At 36.3% G+C, this 27,660-nt stretch overlaps 2 protein-coding genes across 3 annotated transcripts; one reads left to right on the top strand and one right to left on the bottom strand.

Annotated features, from left to right (window-relative positions):
- The first annotated feature begins 2,554 nt into the window (after positions 1-2,554).
- LOC121725851 (tetratricopeptide repeat protein 5-like) lies at positions 2,555-9,007 on the top strand. The gene is made up of 8 exons (XM_042112973.1): positions 2,555-2,721; positions 2,818-2,950; positions 3,060-3,283; positions 3,449-3,745; positions 3,948-4,133; positions 4,273-4,451; positions 5,723-5,867; positions 8,784-9,007. Exons 1-8 carry the CDS (start codon positions 2,647-2,649, stop codon positions 8,901-8,903), a joined length of 1,359 nt encoding a protein of 452 aa, XP_041968907.1. The 5' UTR covers positions 2,555-2,646; the 3' UTR covers positions 8,904-9,007.
- LOC121725853 (torso-like protein) lies at positions 4,960-27,355 on the bottom strand. 2 transcript variants are annotated; one of them, XR_006035448.1, is made up of 7 exons: positions 27,214-27,355; positions 15,686-15,898; positions 15,166-15,307; positions 14,506-14,658; positions 13,995-14,129; positions 12,634-13,082; positions 4,960-4,971 (listed from the first exon to the last, which is right to left on the bottom strand). XR_006035448.1 is itself a non-coding variant. In XM_042112978.1 (6 exons), exons 1-6 carry the CDS (start codon positions 27,321-27,323, stop codon positions 12,822-12,824), a joined length of 1,014 nt encoding a protein of 337 aa, XP_041968912.1. In that variant the 5' UTR covers positions 27,324-27,355; the 3' UTR covers positions 12,601-12,821. The 2 variants fall into 2 exon arrangements, 1 of the variants encoding a protein (XP_041968912.1); XM_042112978.1 differs by lacking the exon at positions 4,960-4,971 and having other exon boundaries at positions 12,601-13,082.
- Positions 27,356-27,660: the final 305 nt, after the last annotated feature.

Consider the following 27,660-nt stretch of genomic DNA (forward strand, 5'->3'; position numbering starts at 1 on the left):
GATCTGAAATTATCTGCAGGTTGGCATCACTGACTACATATGGGTTGTGTTTCTAAAAAATATCAGTGTACTGTCAAGTGTGACATAAATCAAAATATCTTAAATCTAAGCGGTCATTGGCCTAAGCGATTAGACCAGTACACTAGTAATAATTTAGGAACACGCTGACATAATAAAAACTTGTCAAACTGAAACTTGACAACTGAAAGAGTTTTGGCGGTTATGTAAATACTCCTTTTATTGAGATTTTGTGTACATATATTCGTGATAACAATATAAGATTGTGATGTCTCTACTAACATTTGTGTTTGTGTTTGTTTTAGGTTAATCAACTCCTGTAAATATGTAATTTTGTTTTGTAACCGTACACGTCTTGTTACTTCACCAGACCTTCGCTACATAGAGCAAAGTCCTTTAAGCCACTCTGACATTGGCAACTCACCGAGGCGGCCATTTTTAAAAGAAGAAGAAGAAGAGTTTTGGCGGGCATGTCACTTTCAAACTTCTACTTTTTATTGTTGGTGTGGTTTTTATTGTTTTTTCCCAAATTGTGTTATTTGGGTTTTTGATATTCATTATTGGTAAAATATTAGCCATTAAATCAAGGCTTCAAATACCGGTATTTTTTCATAACGTTATTGCTTCAAGGGCATAGATAACGGTATGAAAATTTACCCGATACTAGAAATAACGGTAAAAATTGGAATTAATACCGGTAAATGTTATAACGGTAAATAGGATTTATAACGGTAAATATATGTTCTTTGATAACGTTACCTACCTTTTGTAAAATAAATACTTAATTTAATCAGGCAATTCAGTATGCAGTATGCACAAAATTAAACTAGACGTGTCTAGTTACCAGTAGGTATATATTATAGGAAAAATGATGTCTAATGAGAATGACATGGTCAGTACTCAGTAGTTCAGTGCTCAGTATCTTTGTTCAAATATTACTAATTTATGGTTTGTATATATAAATTATTGTATTGTCAGCACGTGCGCCATGCGCTGGCTGTCGGACGGACTCTGTTGTTTTGCAGACGACGGGGCGAGGTGGTACACAAAGCACACGACGAGTGGAGGCAGTCAGTTCAGGACGTTCGTTCTAGTGGAAATAGAGAGAATAGAGCTAGCTGCCGCCTCGCGCCGCCGCGCCGTCTGCGTTACTGCATGTAAACTGGTTTGTGTGATCCACGGACATGCCGCGCCGCCAGAGCCTGCCGGGGACCTGCGGAGCGGTCTTTTTGCCCTTGGTGTGCGTTGGTAATACATATTGTAGGATTCCCTTTGTGCTATCGTTCGCGGCGAAATTGACCGGTCCGCCCTGCCCCGTCGTGTGCAAAGCGCCTCTGATCCGATGGGATACACTCCTTAATTAAAATATTCTCCGTGTTATAATACCTACATATTTTGTAAATGCTATCATATAATTTTGTGCTTCCTTTTTTAAATGTGTTGATATTTTTAACTACAGTCTACAAAATATATATGTATTAAACTTAGAATTCTAGTAATAAATACTAAGACATACAAATAATTATCCATATTTTGCCAATCCCCCGCATTCGCCATAATTAAAACAAGTAAATAAATACGGACATAGGTACCTTGCATAATTTTCTGCATTCATTGACTAAACAAATTGCAGCACCATCTTGACTTGTTAAATAAAAGTTTTTTTTTTATGAAAATAAGGGGGCGAACGAGCAAACGGGTCACCTGATGGAAAGCAACTTCCGTCACCCATGGACACTCACAGCATCAGAAGAGCTGCAGGTGCGTTGCCGGCTTTTAAGAGGGAATAGGGTAATAGGGGAGGGTAGGGAAGAATAGGGGAGGGGATTATGCCTCCGGTAAACTCACTCACTCGGCGAAACACAGCGCATGCGCTGTTTCACGCCGTTTTTCTATTAGAACGTGGTATTTCGGTCGAGCCGGCCCATTCGTGCCGAAGCATGGCTCTCCCACGTATATAAAAACAGGTGCTCGGAAGTCGGAAGTTGGGCTGCGAGTGAGATTTGGTGCACGACGCATAACGCATACGGTATGCGGTATGCGTCGTGCATATTTTCTGGTATCAGGTATGCCGCATACCTGATACCAGAAAATATCGTTATATTTAGCGGTATTGTCATAACGATATTTTTTGGTTATGTTACTAGATATCGATAAAAAAATACCGTTATCTGGCTACCATTATGAAAATACCGGTACGTAACGATATTTTTCGGGTATTCGATAACATTATGAAGCCCTGCATTAAATATCCGTTATCTTGCACAAGTGCAGGTAAGATGTTGTCAAAACCAAAATGTATAATTATTAATTCCTGTGACATTTGGTGTGAATATCGGTCAATAGACAATCAAATTAAAAATAAAGGAAAATCCCTCATTGTTTTCCCGCCATAATATTGCCATGGCCATGGTTATATAGCCAAAGTGCCATACTAAAAAAAATGTAATTTGTCAGTGTCAACCTCGTGTCAATTGTGAACTGTCATTGTCAATCACCGCTCTTATTTTATTTTCTCTGGCCAAGAATTTGAAGACCAAACTTTATTATATTATTATCAAATTATTATAATATCTACGAATAAAACAGACCGTATCAAACATCGTAGAAGAAATTAATTAATACAAAATGCCTAACAATTCGGATGAAGATAGTAACCAAGATAATTTAGAAGATGCAAAAGAAATTTTACAAAAGTTATCGGTGTGCAATCTTTTGAATATTAATTTATTAACTACCTATCCTGAAAAGAAATTGATTAGTGAATTTAACTTCTAATGTTTCTACATAAAATTTTAGGTCGAACTTCAGGAATTATATTCCTACAGAGATTTGTTCTTTGAGAAACATCCAGTAGAAATGGCTTCAGAAAAAAATAAACTTATTGAAGAGAAAAAAATATTGTTACTGGAAAAATTTGAAGATATAGACGGTAATTAAATATTATGTAATATGGTCACTACCATAATCAGAAAGTTTCCATAAAATTGCATTAGAGTTTTATTTTTTAGAGTTTACATTAAAATGTTTATTAATTTTAGTTGAAACTCAAATCCCAATACAACTTCGTGCACAGTTTCACTATTTGAAAGGCAAATGCTATAACATAAGTCCGTCCTACGACTCAAGTGCTATTCAATGCCTCAGCAAAGCTGTCAAGCTCAACCCACACATGGTCAGTGCTTGGAATGAACTGGGGGAATGCTATTGGAAGAATATGAATATTAAAGAGGCTAAAGCAAGTTTTGAAGGAGCTCTCAAACATGTGTGTAAAGCAGTCTTTATTATTTTAATATTTTTATTCAACATAAATATATAGTATACTAACACTATTTTACCACTTTAAGCTACATCAATATTGAACTTTAAAGATTTCCCATTGTTAAGAAGTCTTTCACCTTGTAAAATCCACAACATTTAATATTTTCAGGAGCGTAATCGTTTGTCCCTTCGCTGCTTATCAATCATAGTTCGGCAAGAAAGATTTGGTCGAAAAAGTGAAACAACAGATTCGGTTCTCAAGAGTGTAGAAATGGCTAAGGAAGCTGTCGCTCTCGATACAAAAGACGGAGTGTCGTGGACAGTATTAGGAAATGCATATCTATGTCAATTCTTCATCATATCTCAAGATCCGGCTACATTGAAGTTATGTATGAGTGCTTATAAACAAGCAAAGTTAGATCCCATAGCAAAGGGACAGCCAGATTTATACTACAATGAAGGAGTTGTAAGTGTATTCTAATCATTTAAAATTATATTTTGTTGACTTATCGTAATTTTCGTAGTATAATATAGTTGCAATTTCATGTAATTTGTTATGTAAAGCGACACAAAAATGCATTTGCAAATCCTGTTATCTTTCTATAATAAAGTAAAAAAGAAATCCCAGTTTTTTTTAAACTTATGTGCAATGAAATCTTGTCACACAGGCTCTTAAATATGAAGAGTGTTATGGTGTAGCCTTAGAGTCGTTTATGAAAGCGAGTCGTCTGGATCCAGGGTGGGAGCCACCTCAGCAAGCTCTGACAGAACTTTTACAATATCTCAACGACTCACAGCAACTACAACGCACAAGGGGTAAACTAAAAGGGAAAAGATTAGCACAAATGATTCAGGTATGAACTCCTTTAATTTACTTTGTATTCTGTTGTAGTTTTCAAAGTTATTTAATGTTAATTTTAAACTTTGTGTTATAAAAAAAGTCACAGAAGAAGTTGCTGAGCAGCATTTTTATAAAAGAATTCTTGTTCACAGTCCATAGATGAAAAGATGCTTGGTGAATATGGACCTAGCACATTCCATACATTCGGTACAAGAAAAAATGTGCAGCTTAAATTGACGAGACTGGACGCACTGCAAGAGGGAACCAATGAAGGCTCAGTCATCCTAGGCCGAGTCGTTGGTTCGATACATAACAACAATTCTGTACCTTTGTAAGTATTTTTGAGCTCTAGGGTCATTGCGATGGATATGGGTGTATTTTTTTTTTAAGAGCCTATGCTGTCCCACTGCTGGGCAAAGACCTCCCCCAAAGTCTTCCAGTTCTGTCGACCCAACACAGCCGTAGGCCAACCTGGCTCGTATTTGTCAAGCTCAAGCATGTCAAGCATGGGTGTATTGTGACTTTTTAACCGACTTCCAAAAAGGAGGAGGTTATGTGTTTGGCTGTGGATATTGTTAGTAAAACATCCAATAATGAAGGAGCCAAAAAGTCCTTAACACCGTTTCAGAATGGTAGAATAGGGAAGATGTGATATTTTATTTTTGTGTTTATTGTAAAGAACTCCATGTAGAATAGACCACAAGTTTAGCATTAAAAAGATCAAAATGCTCAAAATTGATTCATTTTGATCGTTTTTAACGCTAAATGGAACGCGGGGATAGCATGTGTGACGTCACTGAACGCTGATTGGTGTTTTGAAATCCATTCCGTTTCAAGTTACTTTTTAATTCCTAATTTTTGTAAAAAAACAATATTTTATAAAATATTAACTTTGCAGTGGCCCTTCTTTTATATTTTTTTAACATTTTAATAGCAAATTTTTTATAAATATTATATTTGCATGTTATTGTGAAAATTAAAGATTTGATATGAACCCTTGTTATTAATGGTCACAAATAACAATATAAAAATAAAATTGTTATGCATTAAAGTAGTTAAATATTTGTTGCTAACAATAATTTTTCATTATTAACGCCTCTAGTCCACCGACGCTGCGAAACGCGAAACAGCGGCGAACCGATTTGCTGTCTCACTCGCCACTCGGCAATGCGTTATATGGCGTCTCGCTCTAATCTTGTTTCGCAGATATTTCGCGTTTCGCAGTGCCAGTATTCATCATGTCTTTGAATTACCCATAGCATAACACGATTGGTCAACTTTTATAACACAGAATAATCAATCAAAAAGACCTCTGTAAAAAAAGGGATTCCTATTTAGCCAACAGAGGAGAGTGATTTAAGCTTCCAAAATTTGTACATAGATTAGTTCAAGCATACACTTTAATTTGCACACAGCTTATATGAAATGTATTTATGGTTTTTAAATTACGCGACAAAAACAATTTTTGTCGATCGCCCTTTCCATTTTTTGCTGTTCCATGGCAGCCTGTCATAGAAAACAAGCAATCTAAAACATATTCAACACGGTTTTTTACTTTAACGCGGCGTCACCGGTCACCTTAATCATAAATCTCTATTCCAGCACATTCGCGATCGTGGACTCCAGTATGTCGTGTGTTTGCGTCACGGTGTACAACTGGGCCGGCGGGCGCGGCGCCATCATCGGCGACGCCGTCTGTCTCCCGGAGCCCGTTGTTAAAACGCACAAACACAGTTCCGATGTAGCGGTAAGTAGGTTACGTAATATAAATGCATGTGAGTACGAGCGAAAATGTGTACGCAGTGTGTTAAAAAAATTGATTAAAATTAATATACCCTAGTAAAGTGTCTCGACTTTAGTTAGAACTTAGAAGCAAACCTACATGTACTCAGTGAAAACTTTTGGCACTTTAGATGTAACATAATAATTATTATGTATCTACTCTTTACATTATATAATGATAATAAGATTAAGCAAATGTTTACTCAGAGAGTCCTTAAATAGCTTATTAGTTATTTTACTTATCTATTGTGAGTACTTTCTGGTAAGTGTAGATCACAACTCAGATTTACTTTTTTATTATTATTTATTTATTCACGGCCGTTCCCAATATTTGATCTATCTCTGGTTTTGCCCTACTAGAGATAGGAATAGCTCACATTAGACATTAGAGACATATATTTTATGTCAATTCAATGTTATATAGCTGCGATCGGTTGTATGTCAAACCAGAGATAGATTGAATATTGGGAACGGCCGTAAGAAAATGATATACAGTTATCAAATAACATTATTAAAAAGCCCGTACTGGGCTTGTGTTAACAGGGCTTCACGGGATATAATAATTATTAAGTAATACTACAAAACCACTAGGAAAGACAAGTAACCTACCACTGAAAATATTATAAAGTACAGTTATTGTACTGTTGAAGTAACTGATAACAACTGATAACAACTCTTAAAACATATTCAAGGTGTAACAAAAATAAGTGATAATACTTTAGGGTATTATACGTGGGAGAGCCATGCTTCGGCACGAATGGGCCGGCTCGACCGGAGAAATACCACGTTCTCACAGAAAACCGGCGTGAAACAGCGCTTGCGCTGTGTTTCGCCGAGTGAGTGAGTTTACCGGAGACCCAATCCCCTACCCTATGCCCTTCCCAACCCTCCCCTATTCCTTTCCCTTTCCTTCCCATCCCTAACCTCCCCTATTACCCTATTCCCTCTTAAAAGGCCGGCAACGCACCTGCAGCTCTACTGATGCTGCAAGTGTCCATGGGCGACGGAAGTTGCTTTCCATCAGGTGACCCGTTTGCTCCTTTGCCCCCTTATTTCATAAAACGGGTACGTGTTCCTCAGAGTATTGTACGAGGGCTGCTATTTATGTATCCGGAACTGGCCACTTACAAGAACAATATTTAAAAAGTAATTACAACATTTGAAAATAGAACTCTTTGGTTGAAGAATACATTTTGTTTCATGTGACTGTCAATTATTTTTCCATTGTGGCGTCATTTTGAAAATTGTGTGTCTTCATTTGCCATGGATTTAACGCGTGAACATTTTCGTGCAATGATTTACTACGATTTTCGGCGTGGGCTAAATCAACAACAGTGCTTTATTCAACTCACCGCAACTTTTGGAGATGAAGCACCATCAAAAACCACTGTTTATCACTGGTACAGTGAGTTTAATCGTGGGCGGTCTATGCTCACGGATGAAAATAAAGAAGGTCGCCCAAAAATAGCTGTTGTCCCACAAAATATAGATGCTGTGCGGGAACTAATAATGCGTGATCGTCATGTTACATATCGCGAGATAGAGGCGTCCTTAGGCATAAGTATGACGAGCATACATAAGACATTACACGAACATTTGGCTGTAAAAAAAATATGTTCGCGTTGGATTCCGCACAACTTGACAATCGATCAAAAACGGGCTCGTGTCGATTGGTGCAAAAAAATGATAAAAAAATACAACCGTGGTACGTCAAAAGCCGTTTATAATATCTACACAGGTGATGAATCTTGGATCTATGCATATGACCCCGAAACTAAACAACAGTCAAGTCGGTGTGGGTGTTCCAAGATGAGCCGAAACCAACAAAAGTTACTCGTGCAAAAAGTACTTTGAAGCAAATGGTCGCCTGTTTTTTTAGAATTAATGGACATGTGGCTACAGTGCCATTAGAGAATCGTAAAACGGTTAATTCTGAATGGTATACGACCATTTGTTTACCAGAAGTCTTTGAAGAAATAAGAAAGGACAACCGACAACGCAGAATCATATTACATCACGACAATGCTAGCTGTCACACCTCAGCTGAAACAACTCAGTTTTTGGAGGGTCAAAAGATCGAATTGACTGGTCATCCGCCGTACAGCCCTGATTTGGCACCTAACGATTTTTTTTTATTTCCATACGCGAAGAACAAATTACGTGGTCAACGTTTTTCGAGCCGCGAAGAGGCTGTTGATGCGTTCAAAATGCACGTTTTGGAGATACCTCAATCAGAATGGAAAAAGTGCTATGAAAATTGGTTCCAGCGTATGCAAAAGTGTGTCGATCATCGCGGCGAATATTTTGAAAAGCAATAAAACCATATTAAATGATATATGTTTGTTTCTTTTTTTAATTCCGGATACATAAATAGCAGCCCTCGTAAAGACCATTTTTTTTTTACATTTTGTATGGCTTTATCTCAACTCGTGACACTAAGGCACTTGCCCACACAAAATAAAAAAAAATCAGGCTGCTACTTTCACAGTAAACTCTCCAAAGGGGAACATATACACACACGTATATTCAATACGTGGGAGAGCCATGCTTCGGCACAAATGGGCCGGCTCGACCGGAGAAATACCACGTTCTCACAGAAAACCGGCGTGAAACAGCGCTTGCGCTGTGTTTCGCCGAGTGAGTGAGTTTACCGGAGGCCCAATCCCCTACCCTATTCCCTTTCCTACCCTCCCCTATTACCCTATTCCCTCTTAAAAGGCCGGCAACGCGCCTGCAGCTCTTTTGATGCTGCGAGTGTCCATGGGCGACGGAAGTTGCTTTCCATCAGGTGACCCGTTTGCTCGTTTGCCCCCTTATTTCATAAAAAAAAAAACACTAAAGTATTATTTCTTAGTTTTGTAACCTGTATTCAAATTTCCAGAAGTACGAGTTCAAGTCCATCCGTGTGAACAATCCGATGCTGCTGCTGGTGAACGGGCGGCGGGTCGGCCGCAACCAGGTCGCCAGCACACTCGTAACCAGCACCTACGAGGCGCAATGACGACTCGCCAACAGACGGCTCACGTAAACTACGACGCGGACTAAACATGTATGATACTGTATGTGTGTTGTATATTCAGAGAAGTTGATTCCTAGGCAGATGGCGGACCTACATAATTTCGTCGAGTTACGTCAAACCTAGCCGTCAGATCACAACTAAATACTAATATTGGATTGACATTAAAACCGACCAAAAGACGTAGGTCCGTCAACTGCCTAGGAATCAATTTCTTCGATACGAGTAGTATGAGGTGTAACAAAACAATGTGATAATACTTGAGGGTGTGTATGAGTCCCTTGTAAAGAATTCACTGTGGAAATAGCAGTGCTGGAACTTCGTTAAATTTTGCCAGGGATAATTCCATGAGTTTGGGCGCATTTTTAATATAAAAAATCGGTTCCGTACCGATATAGAGCAAAAATAGGCTTAAATTGTGTTTTTTTGTATGGGAGATCCCCTTAATGATTTTTTATTTTAATATTCTTATTAAATATTAAAGTACACATATAACAAAAGAATGAGTGAAAAATTAAAGTGCCTACCTCTTGCCATTATTGATAGAGCGAAAAAGGCCGAAAAAATCACATTTGTTGTATGGGAGCCCCCCTTAAATATTAATTTTATTTTATTATAAAGCGGCAGCAGAAATACACAATCAGTGAAAATTTCAGAAGTCTAGCTATACCGGTTCTTGAGATACAGCCTGGAGACAGACAGACGGACAGACAACTAAGTCTTAGTAATAGGGTCCCATTTTTACCCTTTGGGTACGGAACCATAAACGTCAAAAGTACTCAACTCTTTCAGTGCTGTAACTTTAACAGTGAACTTTGTATAAGAAGGGGTCACACTGTGTTTTTTTACACCCAGCAATCAGTGTTCTGTATACTGGTATGTTTGCTATGGTAGATTCACCCAAGTGTGGAAATGATAGGAAAGATTTTTCATATTTTATGAGGCCAAGAAAATGTTAGTTATGAGGATAATCATAGGCTCTCTTTCTCTCATATTATGCTTATTGATTTTCTTTTCACATTCGGTGTTTGCTTGAAAACAGAGAATTCAGAATTCGTAGGCTGATGGCGGCTAGGTTATTTGGTCAAGTTATGTCAAGCTCATCTGACAGATCATGAATTCATGACTAACATTGCCTTGACATTACCCAGCTAAATAACGAAGTAGGTCTACTATTTGCTTAGGGTTGCCAGGTCGCTAAACCGAAAAGCCGGACAAAGCAGCCAGCTTGTCCGGACATTTTTACAAAAAAGTCCTGCTGTCGAGTACTTAGAATCTGAAATCTTAGTGTAGCAATACGTTCGTACTTGTTTGTTTTATTAAAACAATTTAACGTAAAATTTTACATTTTATTAGGTGTAAAACCGTCTAAGCCTGACTGTTTCCGGCTCTATCCGGACGTCTGGCAACCCTATACCTGCTTATAAATCTCTGATAATACATAGAATTAATTAAATAATTTGCCAACTTAATTCGTACAATAATCATGAAGAAACTTACTGATTACCGATTACGCTTAACTAATAATATCCACAGCAAATATGTACATCTATTGTAATTTGTGAGAAATGTAATACTCAGCACATAAGCGGCATCTGTCTATCTCTTATTTATGTGAATAATTGATTAGGGAATTTATTGTTAATTATTCGAGAGATGCCAGAAAGAGATATGCCAGCGATGTAAATTAGGATACAAAAATTAAATACGTAGGTTGTAGATATCGAAACAACGATTTAAAATACTCGGTCACAGGGTTTGAACAGAGTATATTGTAGTCATTTGAATCCTGGCAATGAGAAGTTAGTAATTAGTAATTACTAATTAGTATAAAAACATTATAGATTGATGTTGCCAATTTTGTTTCTACGTTGAGGCTTTCATATCATTCATAAGAAAAAAAAAAAACTAATAGAATAAGACGTGTTCTTTCCAAAAATAATAGCCTTTGAAAATTAAGGAATTCAGACCGAATAATTCGTGTAGTTTTGTAGTTTTAAGAGACCATTCCCCCCCTCCCCCACCGCCGGCTCTTGTCCCACCCTCGGGGACTTTTAGTATATTCATCTGGACACCTTTAGGAACAACTGTACCAACTTTCAAAACTACACGAATTATTCGGTCTGATCGTCGATTTTGAAACTAATTTTCTTAGACTATAATGCTTTAACATAATTATTATTAATATATCATTTTTTTCATAGTCTACAACACTTTAACATACACCTCAATGATAATATTTAAAGTACAAAAACACTTCTATCATTGAGCTCAAAACCATATTTGCAAGATAATAATAATTCTTACGCTTTCAAAATTAAAAAATAAAATTAAAACTTTAAAAACCTAATTCTATTAGTGTAACACTAAAATTGAATAAAAATAAGTTATAATGTTATTGTAATTACCTAAATTAAGGTAGATAGTAATTACTATGAAATCGAATAAATTGCAAGCTCTAATAATTATAATTATTAGCTCATTAATTTTAATTTTAGTTTAAAAATTATGATCTCTAATCTTTGTATTGAAATTAAAAATATATATAATATAATTGGTATTATAATATACATATTATATTGTTATAAATAGGCTCTTTGATGCCAGTAACAAATTTTTGTACGTCCATTTAGCACTTGTAAAAAGCTTTAAGCACAAAATATTACACGTTTTTATATTATGTATTTTAAAATCTGTTTTACATCATTATTTGCTGTCTGTCTCAAAATCTGGGAGTTACTTCATACCAAAATGAGGCGTAACTTGGCAATAAGCTTGGAAAAAAATCTAAGTAAATGAAAATATTCATACGCTGCGTACTGATTAACATGTCAATAGCCGCGTACTGACCAAGCGAGCAGCCTCGCGAGGCAGTTACTCGGTCGGTCAGGACGTGTCTAGAGAGCGCGGCAAACGTACCGAGGCGCCTTTGAGCATCGACAAAAACCGACAACGCTCGGCTCGGGCCGCGAAACGCTCGGGCGAGGCAACGCATGCGTTTCCCTCGGGCGAGGCACGTCCTGACTGACCGAGAAACTGCCTCGCGAGACTGCTCGCTTGGTCAGTACGCGGCTATTGACATGTTAATCTTATAGTTGCTAGGCATCGTCGCGTCACGTTTCGTTTTGGTAAACTCACTCTTAGTTAAAAATATGTTCGTATCTCAATAATAAAATATTATTATTGTATAATTCGTCTATGATAATATCAATACTCTAACAGTTTAATAAAAACGAATCAATACGTTTAATAAATGTATTATGTTTTATTAATAAAAGAATTATGTAACACACTTAATTTTATTTCAGTTTATCCTAATTATAATTATTTTAATACTAAATACAATTATAGTTTTTACAGTATACAATATCCTTCTTATTTGTACAATATAATATTTTTATTTATTTGGCAGTAAGTCACTTGGCTAATAATATTATGTAAGTAGAATTAAAGTATCTTTTAGCATATAAACATATTATGTAGATGTTTCTAATTTCTGTTATATTTCAATATTTCTAGTTTTAAAAATGCTCGACACGGCACTCATTTTTAAGCCGGTATAAATAGTCGGTACTCAAGATGCATCTCGGTCTCAAGACACGGTTCAGGCTCTGTGATTGGTTGGCTGTCAAAATTTGGACCAATCTCAGAGCCGAACCGCGTCTTGAGACCGGGTCGCATCTTAAGTACTGACTATTTATACCGGCCTTAGTACTATATGAACGTTACGCCATCTATTGGTGAACTTAAGTAAATATTTCACCAACATTAAAAATTTAAAATCTATTATTATAATTCTCACCATTGTATTTCTTTCATACTCTCGTCATAAGTATTGACTATTTAACCGTACCTGCATCTTGAAAATTAACTCCATGTCATTCTTTCTACAAAATTTCAAATCTAAGCATTGATTTCCCATAGCCTCATATCGTTTTCCACGTACTCCGCAAATACCCTTCCTTTGTATTCGTCTTTGAATAGCGGTTTGAGTGTTCTCAAACTCAACGATAGGAGCGCTCCGTTGTCCAGCATTTCGTTGAGTTTGAACGCCAGTATTGGGTTGAAGTGCAGTCGGAGTAGACTCGGTCGTGAGAAAAGATACTGGCTGTCTCTGAGATTGTCTCGCGCCCACTCCTCTATTACTTTGTTGCCGCTTGCTATCTGGAAGTTAGAAGATATCGATAAGATGGCGCTAGTAGTCAAGTTTCTGTGAAGTGAAGGTGGTAAAGCCGGCGCCAGACATGGGCTTCAAAGTTTGAGCAAACTTTGAACAAATAGGAAAATGCCAGCAATTAACTTTGCACAAATTGGCAAATGTCAGTGCTACACTTGGCGAATTTGCGTATTTGATGACATGTCTAGTGCCCGCCTAAGAATAGCAAAATCATTATGTTCGTTTCCGTTTTCTGTACTAATTATTTGAAATTGCTTCAAAGGTTTGGGTACCGTAGTGCTACTGGCTACAGACTACAGACAAACAAAACAAAACACAAAGACAACTGACAAGTTAAACATATAAACACCCCTTTTTTGCATCGTAGGTTAATAATATGATAATTCGATGACCAATTATTATGGATGACCCAGACTATCCTAAGTGGCCTTTAGAATATTAAGATCTATGATTACTTATTATCTCTATATTGTTATTTTGTAAACCCTAAGCTTATTGTTCTTTTTTGCAGAAGATTTTATAAAGTAGAGAAGTTGTACAACTACTTGTTAGAATTGTTATGATGATATAAGATTATTCGACGGAGAGCTGGCGACCAAAAAGGTCATGTGGCTTCAGCTGTACTAAAACTCCATTAGCTCCTTCCCGGAACTATCCTTTCTGATAATCTTCGTGCTGGCAGGCCGTGAGCGGTGGGTGTGGTACTCCTGAACAACCCTTTCTGATAATCTGCGTGCTGGTGGGCGGTGGGTGTGGGAGTACCACAACCACCGCCCACGGCCTGCCAGCACGAAGATTATCAGAAAGGGTTGTTCAGGGAAGTAGCTAACCGTGTTTTAATACAGCTGAAGCTACATGAATGATTTGGTCGTCAGCTCTTAGTCGATATGAATGCTTACTCGGATATCTCCGACTTGCTTGAGGAAGTACGAGGAGAAGTAGAACCTGAGACTGTCGGAGTTGATCTGGTGTTTCTCCCGCAGCCTGATGTACGCCTTCAGACGGTTGTACCCAGACCGCTTGTACTTAAACACCTGAAAGATTTAACTTTAAATAACTGCATCTTGCAGTCGAGACCGATTGCAAGATGCGGTTGCCGCACGACGATCTGTAGTTTCCATACTAAATCCATATCCGCATTCTGCAATGCACGGACCGCTCGAGCAGTTCTTAGCGGTCGGAGCAGTTGTTTTGCAGTCGAGTTTCCAACCAAGGTATGTATGTATGGTCGACTGCATGATGCGGTTGTGTTGCAGTCGTGTACGATTTATTATATTTACGAACGCGACCGCTGTCCGACTGACGACTGGAACTTGCGGTCCGTCTATGGCCAGTCTAAACCCCAAGCTTTACCGCATAAAAGTTATCAAAGAGGTAATTGTTAAAGGATGATATACCCATGAACGTCACCTGGTATATAAAGTTGCCGGTCGCGAAGGACTCGATGTAGTGCGTGCCGTAGCTCTTCATGAACTGTCTGATCGCGACGCCGTCGCTCACGTTGAGGCTGTTCACCGCGCGCTGTACGTACTCCCGCACGCGGACTCGTTCCATTGACTCTACCTGAAATAAGCGGTTATTTGATTATATCGTTGACAAAGATGCCGATTTACCACTTTGAAAAAAAAATGTGATAGTGCTGATGGATCATAATATTGTAAATTGAAGTTATACTTATTTCATTTTGTTCAAGTTTCAAACGTTTTGATTTGATGTCTTCTCGAGAATAGTTGAGCTGGAACTTCGTCGCATAGGTAATATAAAGAGCTGCCGAGCGTACGCCGTACAGTCGGGTCATAGAGTCTGCCAATGTTGACAACACGACATGAGTGAATATGGTTCTGGCGTGAAAATGAAAATTACATTTGCTTTGAGTCTTAAAAGAATTCATCAATCATCATCAATGCAACCGTTTGCCTCACCTTTGCAGAATTAACAAAGCTACCTACGCTCTTATTTCTCTTGCTTACTTGATTTTTGCGATGGGCAATTTTATCTCTAGATCTAGATCCAGGATCCAGAGGGACACAACGCAATACAAATATACCTATAGTATTTTTGGTCACCAACCTGCACCGCAGTGTGGACCTTGGTCAACTTCACGAGCACGTAGCAGCAGTTGTCAGGCCGCGCGTCGTACTCGATACCGAAAGTCCGCATGATCTCGTCCAGTATCCAATCTCCTAAGAAAGCCTTCCATGGTTTGTCTGTACTGAAAATAATACCTATGCTTGTATTCTAAATATGTTGCGAATTTCATTGTAAACTGAGCTTATTAGCTGGCCAATAGTGGCTTAGGAATGAAAGCGTTCGAGGATCTTGAAGGTCTTTCCCAGCAGACTGTCAGCATAGGTGTTATGAGAAAACTAGCTTTTTGATAAAAAATAAAGAAAGAATCTCGACCAGGCTGTATCCTTTCGAATAAGTTAGGTACTAGGTATATAAATTGCATGTTTTAGAATAGGTACGACCATAAAATATTATGTTGAGAGTTCGGAAAACTTCGAGAAAACTCATTATCTTTGCTAAAGCCAGTTGTCGACTATAATAACTATATAGGTATAAAGATTCAACAAATTACAAAACTCACCCTTCTATTTTGAAGTTCTTGAAGTACACTGCCAATAAGTCATCGAAGGTCTCGCACAGCTGTATGTTCATGTCGAAGTGGGAATCCCCCGGCGTCTGGCGGCTGCTGATGTTCTCAAACAGTCTGATGTTCTTCTCCCTGAAGGGTTCCGAGCCCTCGTTGTCATCGTAGTCTGCTGACACCACCTGCGTCACCTGGGACAGGTCACCGTAGCTGGAATGTGGAAAGTAGGTAGGAGTTATAGTTTTTAACTTTTGTATGGGAAAATTCATGATGCTGGAGCGTTTGCCCATATAAATCTTTTAGCGCTGCTACTTTCCCCGTGAACTCTATATTATAAGGGACAAATAAAGTATCTATAAGTACCTCTAACCACCCTAAGTATCTAACACTCCACCCTAAGTATTTAACAATCACTATGTTTTGTTACATTCTGTATACTCTAAGGCAGCGGTAGGCAACAGGCGGACCGCGGTCCGTATGCGGAACGCGAAAGGTTGAATCTCGGACCGCGAAATATTGTAATGTATTTTATATCAAGTATTAATTAAAATAATATTTTTAAGCTACATAGGACAAATGTGTTTTTTTCTGGACCTCGTTAAAAATTTCCCACAGTATCCGGACCCCACCTAAAATTACTTGCCGACCCCCTCTAAGGATATGAATAGAAATGATTGACCGCAAAATTAGTGGCAACCCAGAAGCATCGCGCGCGAAAACTTTTCCTGAGTCTATTTAGACTAGACATGACTGGATGAAGCGGGTAAGTAACAGATAACAATTATAAAACTGACGTTTCTTTCATAAATAGAGGCTGTGAAATAAAAAAATGTGGATTCTACGTATAGGTATACTTACCTAGTCTGGCTAATATTAGTTACCCGGATTATCCACTCATATTGTCTTCAATTGACAAGTATTCTTCATCACCAGCTTATTTAGGATATTTAGCAGCTACTCCTATTTGTCGTTACTTTCTTCTAAATCTTTGATTTAATATGAAATACTATATGTGGTGTTTGATTCTTGAATTATACTCGTGTTTCGTCCTCAAAATTAGTATCTAAATATTATTTTCTAAAACACAATGTAGTATCGCGTTAAGTGATACCACCTCGCACTATAGTTGAAAGCTGCTGTCAACACCACAGAAAAAAAAAGTCGTTATCCCCCGATCCAAACTCAACTTTCCCCAGACTGGAGGCCCGGCTTCATTCGCATTTTAGTGCTCAACCACTTCGCATCTCATTTTGTTTCACGTTTAAATTAAATTAAAATTTAATATTAAATAATAAAAAAATGTCTAAAAGGCAAAGTGACGATAATAGTCTTGATTATATAGGTAGTTAAAAAGTTGAGAATATTAGAAAAGGAAATAAAACGTGATCGCTATTATAATAGAAGATCAAGATCCAGCTCCAGTTCGTCAAGTAGTTTTTCAAATTCATAGATAGCTTCAATCGGAATCGCACCGGAAGTTCTTAACGGTAAGTGATTTAAAAATAAAAAATTAAAAATCATTGCTATAACCAATTCCTTGCATCAGAATAGTCATCAGGACTATATAGATGTAGTGGGTTAACGGTTATTAATATTTTGCATCAGAATAGTCGCATGGGCTATATAGATGTAGAATTATACAAGAGATTTTTATTCCTTGTATTCCAGAAATGGAAGGCAATATACCAGCGGAAATAAATAACTCTTTTCCGATCGAAAACGCTGTTCCGGATGTACCGGAACAGCCCTGTCCGGGAACTTCAACGGATGTTGTTCCCGTGACCGAAAACGTTGCTTCAAATGAGGAAAGGCCACAAAACGAGTTAATCGAGATTTTAGGTGAAGACCCGTCAACGGCCATAGGTGACTATGGGCCTGAAATACATAAAGAAATTGCATCCAGATTTACACACATTTGTACTTCCGGTTTGGACAAAAATAACCGCAAACTTCTAATTGAGAAACATAAGGTCCCAGGCAATTGCATTAACATTGCAGCGCCACGTCTTAATGCTGAAATTAAAGCGGCCCTATCGGATGGCGATGGCAGACAAAACCAGATGGCGGCAGCTATTTCGTCGTTAGGATCTATAATGTCCAATATCTTAATTAATAAGTGCGATAACAACTCTTTAATGCGAGATTTAATGGACCTGGGTCACTTATTATGCGACATACAACATTCTCAATCAACTGCTAGGCGAAATTTAGCCTTAAACTTCGTTAAAAAGAATTTAAAAGACCACCTAGATTTGACAAAGATTGACAGTTATCTATTTGGCGAAAATTTAGCCGAAACGTTAAAAACTGCTAAAGCAGTTTCGAAGTCAAGTTCGGACCTGAAGGCAGAACTACAAAAACAGGTAAAACCTGCACCGACAAGGCATAATTTAAACTGGAAGGCGGGGACCTCGGCTCGCAGACAGCCGACGGGCCAAGCACTGCGGCATCAACAGTCTGCCGCTCCGAGGGCTCCACCTCCGAGGCAAGCTGCTCAAACATACTCGCGGCACTCCAAACAGACCCGCCACCAATAGACGAGGGACGTTACGCGGGCAGACTTGCTCGATTTTATAAGTAATGGACGCTCATTACATCTGATCGGTCCGTATTGTCCTGCATTAAAGGATATCAAATCAAATTTAACGAACCAGTTTATCAAAATAGTGTACAAGTTTTTAATTCGCCTTCAATAGAATTGCGAGAAGCCGTTGATAGTTTACTGTTAATAGGTGCTATTTCTCGTTGTGAACCTTGTCAAGAACAATATGTATCCCGTGTCTTTTTAATACCTAAGCCTAATGGAAAAATGAGATTCATTTTAAATGAAAAATTTATGAAAATAAATACCCGTCATTTTAAGTTGGAGGATATCCGCACAGTTTTAAAATTAATCTCAAGAAATTGTTATTTAGCTACCCTCGATTTAAAAGATGCCTATTTTTTAATTAATATTCATCCCGATTCACGAAAATATCTAAGATTTTCTGTTGGTCATGAATTATATGAATTCAATGTTTTACCGTTTGGCTTATGTACAGCTCCATATATTTTTACCAAAATTATTTGGGGGTACTTATGAAGAATGTGTCGAAAATGTAGATATTACTCGAAAATTATTAAGACACTTAGGATTTATCATAAATAACGAAAAAAGTGTGATACAGCCATCAAAATCGGTAAAGTACTTAGGTTCTATTATTGATACCAGTAAATGGTCCTTAAGTCTACCACTAGAGAAAAGAATACGGATTAAATCTGAACTTATTAAAATAAAAAAATTAAGTCGTTTTAAAATAAGGACGTTAGCTAAACATTAGACAGACGTTAGGTTTGTTAGTTTCTGCATGTCCGGCAATAGAATATGGCTGGTTATATACCAAAGAACTCGAAAGATGTAAGTACCTTAATCTAAAAAATAACGAAGATTACGACAAAATTATGTCCCTGCCCGATTCATTATTGCCGGACATAAATTGGTGGATTAATAATATCGATCATTCTTCTCATAAAATCAAAGATGATCAATATCATCTGGAAATATTCTCTGACGCCTCAACAACGGGGTGGGGCGGGTGTTGTGAGGGCCAAACGGCTAACGGTCGGTGGTCTACTACAGAGCTAAACCTACATATTAATCATCTTGAACTTTTGGCTGCACTTTATTCCCTTAAAATTTTTGCTAAAGAGTACAGGAACTGTCAGGTATTAATGCGTATCGATAATACCACAGCGGTCAGTTATATAAACCGTATGGGCGGTATACAACACCCTCACCTTTCTAGAGTCGCCAAGGACATATGGCAGTGGTGTGAAAACCGTAAAATATTCGTGTTCGCTTCTTATATCAAATCGAGTGAAAATACTATAGCCGATAAAGAATCTAGACGGATTCATCCAGATATAGAATGGGAACTATCGGTGGATAGATAAACAACGTTGGTACACACACTTTCATTTTTTCCCCAAATTGATTTATTTGCTACTCGAATTAACAAAAAGTGTAGTAAGTTCGTCTCTTGGCATAGAGATCCAGACGCCTTTGCTATTGATGCCTTTACCTTGGATTGGTCTAAACTAAATTTTTACGCCTTTCCACCTGTAGCGATGGTTCTTAAAGTATTGAGAAAAATTGTTACAGATAGGGCAAAAGGGATCATAGTTGTACCGGATTGGCCTACACCGCCCTGGTACCCCATGTTTACGCAATTGTTAACATCAAAATTAGTGAGAATAGATTCTAATAATTTTATTATATCTAATTCCAGAAACATACACAGCCACCTTACCCTGGTTGCAGGAATTTTATCGGGAAGGCGATGCTGCAAAGAGGTATCCCACAATCCGCAATAGAGATAATGATAGCTTCCCTGTCGGACAATACACTCAAACAATATGACGTTTGTTTTAAAAAGTGGTATGCATTTTGTCATATTAACTCTGTTGATGTTTACCAACCGTCTATCCCGGTGATATTAAAATTCCTCACGGAAGTTTATAATGATGGGGGCCAGTATGGAACTATTAATAGTTATCGGTCCGCTTTGTCATTAGTTATCCAAAATTTATCAGATGACGATAGGATCTCTAGATTTTGTAAAGTTGTTTATAAATTAAAACTACCATTGCCTCGTTACAATTATACATGGGACGTTAGTGTAGTGATTAATTATTTAGCTTCATGGTTTCCTAATCAAAATTTATCCTTAGACCAATTGTGTACAAAATGTGTCACATTGCTTGCTCTAGTAACCGCCCACAGAGTACAAACTATCTCTAAAATAAAAGTAGATGAAATTGTGATTTCTAATAATCAAGTAATTATAAAAATATGTGATTTTATAAAGTCTTCTAAAATAGGTACAAAGCAACCAATTTTGTATTTACCGTTTTTTGATGAACGCCCCGAAATTTGTCCAGTTGACACTCTTAAAGTTTATATAGAGAAAACAAAAGATCTGAGAAAGTCCAAAAAACTGTTTATTAGTATTCGCAAACCTCACAAAACGGTTTCCAGCCAAACTATTAGCCGCTGGAAAAAATCAACTTTGAAAGATTGTGGAATTGACGTATCTATTTTCTCATCATATAGCACTCGCCATGCTTCTACCTCGATGGCAAAAAAGCTAGGTGTTAACCTCGACGCCATCAGGCAAACTGCAGGATGGAGCGGCAATTCCACTATCTTCGCTAAATTCTATGACAGACCAATAGTAGAGAATCATAATATTGCTCTAGCTAAGTATTTGTGTTCACTGATTAAATAAGATTTATAATATCTAACTTTAATTTGAACTTAAAGTATAAGAAGTTGTTATAATTAGCTCTTAGAATTTTCTATTTCTGATTATAATAATTTAATTAAGTTGTGTACTCATATTAAAGGTTTTTTTATAAATACCTGTGCGTGATATTTCTTACTCTAAACATCTACATTGTGTTTTAGAAAATAATATTTAGATACTAATCTTGAGGACGAAACACGAGTATAATTAATGATTAAACGAACTTACTTGTACGTGAAGTTCTATCATAATTATACGAAGTGTTTCATCCGAAAAGATTAGTGATACCCACCCACCCAATACAGCCCTTACATGAGTATAAGAAATATCACAATAATTATTGTTTATCTCAACTAAATGAAGCCGGGCCTCCAGTCTGGGGAAAGTTGAGTTTGAGTGGGGATAACTTTTTTTTTTTTTCTGTGGTGTTGACAGCAGCTTTCAACTATAGTGCGAGGTGGTATCACTTAACGCGATACTACATTGTGTTTTAGAAAATAATATTTAGATACTAATCTCTTCGGACGAAACACTTCGTATAATTATGATAGAACTTCACGTAGGTACAAGTAAGTTCGTTTAATCATTAATTATTTAGTTCAAGTTAGCTCCTAACAAAAATGAGTGTCTGTAGAAGGTTTCACAATATGGTATTGTTTATTGTAACCGTAATATCAGTATGTTGATTCAGTTGCACTGAAATATGTCGCTTTACAAAATGAACTTATTTGATATCTGTTGATCATCAATAGAAAATAGATTCCTTCAGTTGTACTTGTATCTGATTAGGAATCATATTAATTATTATTATTATAAAATGAGTTATGTTATACTTTAAATCTACCTAATATCTAGTGTGAAGATTCAAGAGCCATAATTTATGAATTATTATAATATTATTGTCGCATTAATTAATTAGGAATGTAGGTATAATTTAGGAATAATATCTTTATTGTCGGACATTCAATGTTGATATAACCGTTTAACATTGCAATAAAAGTTTCCCAAGAAATATTTTATGAGATAAGTAAAGTAAATATTTAATTAAATTAATGTAAATAAAGGTAGGGGTTAGTTCATGATCTCATTTAGACAAAATACGATGATAACACAATATAAATAATATACAGTAGACTATCATATTGGTCTGCCGGAATCGACCGCACACCAAAGAATTCTTTATTCTATTAAATAGAACTCTTTGCCGCACACACACATACGTGTGATTTCGGGTGACTTGAATTGAATCAATGATTTCTAAAACACCATAAGTAACTAAAAGTAAAATTTTCAGGAGACACAAAAACCTGGATAATTTTTGATAATGCAAGTAATTTATAATTATGTATATTATATTTTATATTTCTGTATATATAGCTCCTAATAATGTATTTTTATACATCTTTTTATTTTATTTTAGTATAAATAAATGGATAATAAAGTTTTTCACTTATGTGCTTTTGACATTAAATCTGTTACTTGTGTTGTTTTGATACCCAAGAAACTACTGTAACATAAAATAATAACTCAAATACTCATATTTATTCAACTTTATTAATCTTAAAATCATAACATAATGTTGCTATTGCCTATGCCTACTTTTATAGTTATGCATCATCTCCCACTTCATCTACAGTTTCTACTGTTGTGGTTGGCCAGTCCAAAATTTCATCATAGAAGTCTTTAAAGGTGTCAGGGACATAGGAAATTAATTTTTTGATTTTTTTTATATTTATCGGTACCAAAAGTTCGAAACGTAATGTTGGTCGAATTTATTGCTAATTTACGCCATTGAAGGTCAAACAAAGGTTAAACTTGGGTTAAACGTATTTGTTCAAAAATATAAGTAACTAATGGGTATTTTTTTCGTTTAAATACAGAAAAACGATCACTGACCTTATTCCTCGAAATGTTTTTGTAATGAGCAAAATTTAAAAAAATGGACAATCCCCATTGTATGCACTTGTGTTGTTCTAACAATCACCGAAGAGAAATGTCAGTCAGTTATGTTGTTCTAACACTAAGCGGTATTTTCAGTAGTTCAATTTACATAGAAAACGCAAAGCAATTGTGTTGTTTTAATGCACAATTTATTAATGGTCATAGACTAAATCCAAAATCGCTATAAACTCGATTTCGACAAAAATGTTAGTTATGTTGTTTTAGAAATCATCGATTCAATTAGCAAAATGCTGTAACCCTTCTTCGTACGCGCGGTGCTACCACTTACATTAGTCTTATCTCTTATGATAGTCTATTCTTATACAAATCTGAGTAACAAATATTTCGTACTAAAATAGTCTGTCTTTTATACTTATCCGTGTTTCATGTGAATGCTTTACACAATTGTCTCTGTTGATCAAGTTTTGTTTCAAGGACACGTCAAAGTTACACTACTGCATGATATATTTTATAGTGCGCTGATAATGATGACGAAATGTATTGTCATTGACCCCGTTCTGTGCTAACATTAGTTTAGTCCAATTGTGTAATGAACAATGATAACGGGTGGATTCTCCTCCCTATTTTAGCCAAATTTTAGCACATAATAAGCTTAGGCCCAACGCCCATTTCGAGGATCTGGCTAACCCAAGGTATAGGTCACATATTTTTGTAATTTATCATCGCTTTATGACTTTCTGTCGTCAGTTTCCCAGTTCCGGACACTCATAAGATATGAGACATTTCTCTGCCTTTTATTGCCTGCCTTTTACTGTCAAAAATGTCTGGAAGTACGTAAGCAATACGAGATTCCTACAGAAGAAAATAAGATAAAAAATTGAACTTTATTCAATATTGAACATATGTAGGTTAGATAGACCTTTAGAACTGGATACCTGTTAAGACCTGAAGTAGCCGCGACCGAAACTCCATAGTTGCTACTTGCTGGTCGTTCTTAAATCTTAGCTCTACAGGTCGTTCGGAACGTGCACGTCAGTAGTGACATATTTCAAACGAAGTTTTAGGGTAAAACGTAGTGATTATATTCTCTTTGTTTTAGGGGCATGTGTCAAAAAATAAACAAGAGTTTGTTTATTTTGTAAATATTATAGCAAATAAAATATATTTAGAACAATAATTAATGGTATTTGAGTTAGATTTAGTTGCTACTTGTGGAAAATGAATATAATCATAAAAAACTGGTTTTGAAAGTATAAAACACCCAATAAGTTTCAAGGCCCAATCTATGCTAAAAGGAAATAAATTGGTGTTAGCAGGACATGTAAGGGATGTAGAAGAGCTAAGAACTAATGGCAATATAATTCGTTGAACATCGGTGACTTTAGCACCCTATAAAACAAGTTCAAACGTAAGTAATGAACCAACCAAAAACGTAACTAAGCATTTAGATAAAGGTAGTTTAAACATTTTTATTCATTCTTACAGATAGATAATAATGATCGGTTGTTGCTGGAGTAAAATGCAGCTGCGTTTATAGCCAGAGTGGCAAGTGCAAACATATTGCTGCTTTAATCAGTACCTAACAAAAATACAAGCAATACTTTATACTTGAAAAAAATAAATGTAATGTTTTTAAAAATCTTGTTTTTATTTATTTTTTACAATATTAATACTCTGTAAGAAAATCGGAGTCTATAAATTAACTAAAACACTGATACTTTGGATTTAAATAAAATAGGTATTCTATGAAACTATCACTGCAAGTTTTGTCGTCGTGTTTTTGAGAACATGGTGGTCCATCATTCATCAAAACTAAAACGATAGTTCTTCAATTAATATCTTTATAAAATGCAACTTAAATAAAATTGACTTGACTGATAATGCAATTTTTGGTTATATCGAATCACATACTTTTTCATTTTTACAGCAGCTATCTGATTTAATTTCCTATTGGATTTAGGAAAAACGTTAAATTTGTATACTGACTACTTATTTTTGCTGTTATTTTTGCAGTCTACGATACAAAAACCATTAAGACCAATTTCTAAAAATTTCAAAACAAGATTGACAAGTTTGTTTGACTACTAACTGAACCCCTTTGGTTGCATATTTTTGCCACGGCAAGCGCGGCAATCGCTTTCTTTATCCCCTCCACCCACTTCGCACGCTCCGATATGCTTTTATAAGATGACGAATGGCTGGCTGTCGCTGTCTTTACTCTTTTACAAATTAATTTGATATTTTATAGATCTATTCTAATTCCTATCTATACATATAAGGATAGATAGGATTCTAGACGTAACCTATCACAATTTATAATAATCTATATAAGTATATAATATATAAAAAATGATTTTCAATTGTGTTAGTAACGCTAAAACTCGAAAACGGCTGAACCGATTGGGCTAATTTTAGTCTTAAAATATTCGTAGAATTCCAGGGAGGTTTTAAAGTGACACGAAGTCCACCGGGACAGCTAGTAATAAATAATAATAAAATGTTATTCCCATATTATATAACAGCATTTCATATCAGTTCTACTAATTACCGACTAGACTATTTTAAGTATTTTTGTGTAAAAATAGACATGACTGTATAGTGATTAGTAAATAATATGATGCGGGTCAGAGCATATTGTTGCATCTGAGTAAATCTAGTCTCTACCTACTGATCTAATGACCATTTATAGCCCACGCTTGTGGTTATCGTGTTACAGTTGAAGATGCACCAGATACCTTGGCGACTTTAGAATAAGGAAATCTATAGACATGACTTCTTTGGTTCGTCGGGCTAGCTGTTCCTTAATGGATGGTTGGCGTGATTGTAGATTTGAGGTTTAACTAAGAGGAGTAGGTATCAAAGATTTTTGTTTGAGGTAACTACCTAATGTATTATGTAGATACTTAATGGAACTGATAATTTTGTATGATTTCTTTGAATCAATTTTATTGGTGTAGACTGTAGACTGTTAGACAGTAGAGAACGCTCTACAGTCTATAGTATAGAATGTAGAGCGTTCTTGTAGGCACTGCTAGTCTGCTACGTTATAAGGTAGGTAAGTATTAATAAACAGTTATCAGTTTCTTAATAGAGCTTAGCAATTATAGTCGTTGTCAATTCATTCGTCACTTATTTCTATAGAATGACATCCTGCAGAAATATTAACCTTAGGGAGTGCCTCCGCTGCCGGCGCGGCGCCGGCTACCAAAAATATCAGTAATGGGAACCGGCGGTAAGTATACTGCCGGCAACCGAGACGTAAAACAACGGCTGCCGGCGCTAGCACTCAAGATGGGAACCGGTGACAATGCATAAAATGCTAGGTTCCAGTGCCGGAAAACAAATTTTAAAAGTACTTAAATAATTATAACCTCATAATATATTCGACTTCTAAACCGACTTCCAAAGGTGAAGGTTATGTGATCAGCTATGGATATTTTAGTTTGTGATGCATTTTCATCTACCTTAGCTTTACTACATTTTTTCAGCAAGTGGATAAGTGTGAACCATTCGAACCATTAGGTTCCTAGTCCTGACTCTAGTAACATGTTTCATATTTACTTTTACTATGCTGTGGCTAATTAAATAAAGTGTATCCTAGAGCAAACATACGACATACGATTTTCGTATTTGCTCGCGAATTTATCTATGATTTACATTGTATCTGGCGTGTGTGCGCAGATAACAGACGTCTGTTTTGCTCGCAATCTGTAGATTTAACAAAAACTACGTACAATTATTGCGGAAACGCTATTGATTTCGTTAACCCCTTTTTTTTAATGGTCGTTAAAATTTAAATGTTAGTCTCATAATAGGAAGGTATACTGAAGGTTACAGAGTTAAATATAGCCAAGATAGATACTGTAAACTTTTCGACTCTACTTTGTGTTAGAGAATTTAATAATTTTGTAATTTTAATGTAATCAAATTGAATACCCATCAATAAGTAATACCCATATAGGCAACATAATAATAGGCAACATAATAATATCCACCTACGGATACCACCTTAATATTCATTGTATTGAATTCTATCGAGATGGTGACGTGATGTGGTGTGGTGGTTTTAAATACTTTGTTCCTTACTTACCAATAGAAAACTTTTCTTAAAGTTTAATAAAAATAAATCGAGACATGAATTTCTAATGAATTTAAATTATGTTCGTGTGTGTAAATTTTACTGGAAGATTTATATATAAGTAATGGTTATTTAGGCCATCAATAAAATATTTAAAATTTTAACTAAGTTCAATCTATAATTAACAACTATGTTATGTTTTTCAACTATAACTTTCCCATTTAAGGACGTCCTTAAACCTAAATCTCTCCTTAACTCACTTGGCAAACACGTCAATAGCATTGCCGATGGTCAGAGTGTATCCCAGGTCCTCGTCACAACAAACACAACACAGCGACAGCAACACGACAGCACGACGCGACAGAAACATCGCGACAACACGCGCCCCGCGGCACAACTGACAATTTTTTCGTATTTCGCCAATATCTCATGAACTTGACCTGCAGATTAGGAGCGTATCACTGCAATATAGTGTATGTGTAGACTACATAGTATGTTATGTAGAGACGTGATGTTTAGATTGTATATTAGATTTTTCACTATAATGCGATTCCATTATAAATAGTACCGGAGATTCTACCTCGTTTAAAATAGCATCTATATATTAATACGTGAGCCAAAATCTTTGTATCCCTTTTGACGAAAAATGGGGGAAAGTAGGTGAATGAAATTTTGCACAGTTATAGTTTATATGGTGAAGGAGTGCA

The sequence above is a fragment of the Aricia agestis genome, chromosome 4 (assembly GCF_905147365.1).
Source record: "Aricia agestis chromosome 4, ilAriAges1.1, whole genome shotgun sequence".
NCBI classification, from domain to species: Eukaryota; Metazoa; Arthropoda; class Insecta; order Lepidoptera; family Lycaenidae; genus Aricia; species Aricia agestis.

What these genes read in the sequence shown, in the direction of transcription:
- LOC121725853 (XM_042112978.1), bottom strand. Translation starts at nt 27,323, where the DNA reads ATGTTTCTGTCGCGTCGTGCTGTCGTGTTGCTGTCGCTGTGTTGTGTT. An exon ending in GCTATTGACGTGTTTGCCAA is followed by an intron (nt 15,899 to 27,213) that starts GTGAGTTAAGGA and finishes TCCACATTCCAG; the next exon opens with CTACGGTGACCTGTCCCAGG. An exon ending in AAGAACTTCAAAATAGAAGG is followed by an intron (nt 15,308 to 15,685) that starts GTGAGTTTTGTA and finishes TATTATTTTCAG; the next exon opens with TACAGACAAACCATGGAAGG.
- LOC121725851 (XM_042112973.1), top strand. Translation starts at nt 2,647, where the DNA reads ATGCCTAACAATTCGGATGAAGATAGTAACCAAGATAATTTAGAAGAT. An exon ending in AAAATTTGAAGATATAGACG is followed by an intron (nt 2,951 to 3,059) that starts GTAATTAAATAT and finishes TATTAATTTTAG; the next exon opens with TTGAAACTCAAATCCCAATA. An exon ending in GATTAGCACAAATGATTCAG is followed by an intron (nt 4,134 to 4,272) that starts GTATGAACTCCT and finishes TCTTGTTCACAG; the next exon opens with TCCATAGATGAAAAGATGCT.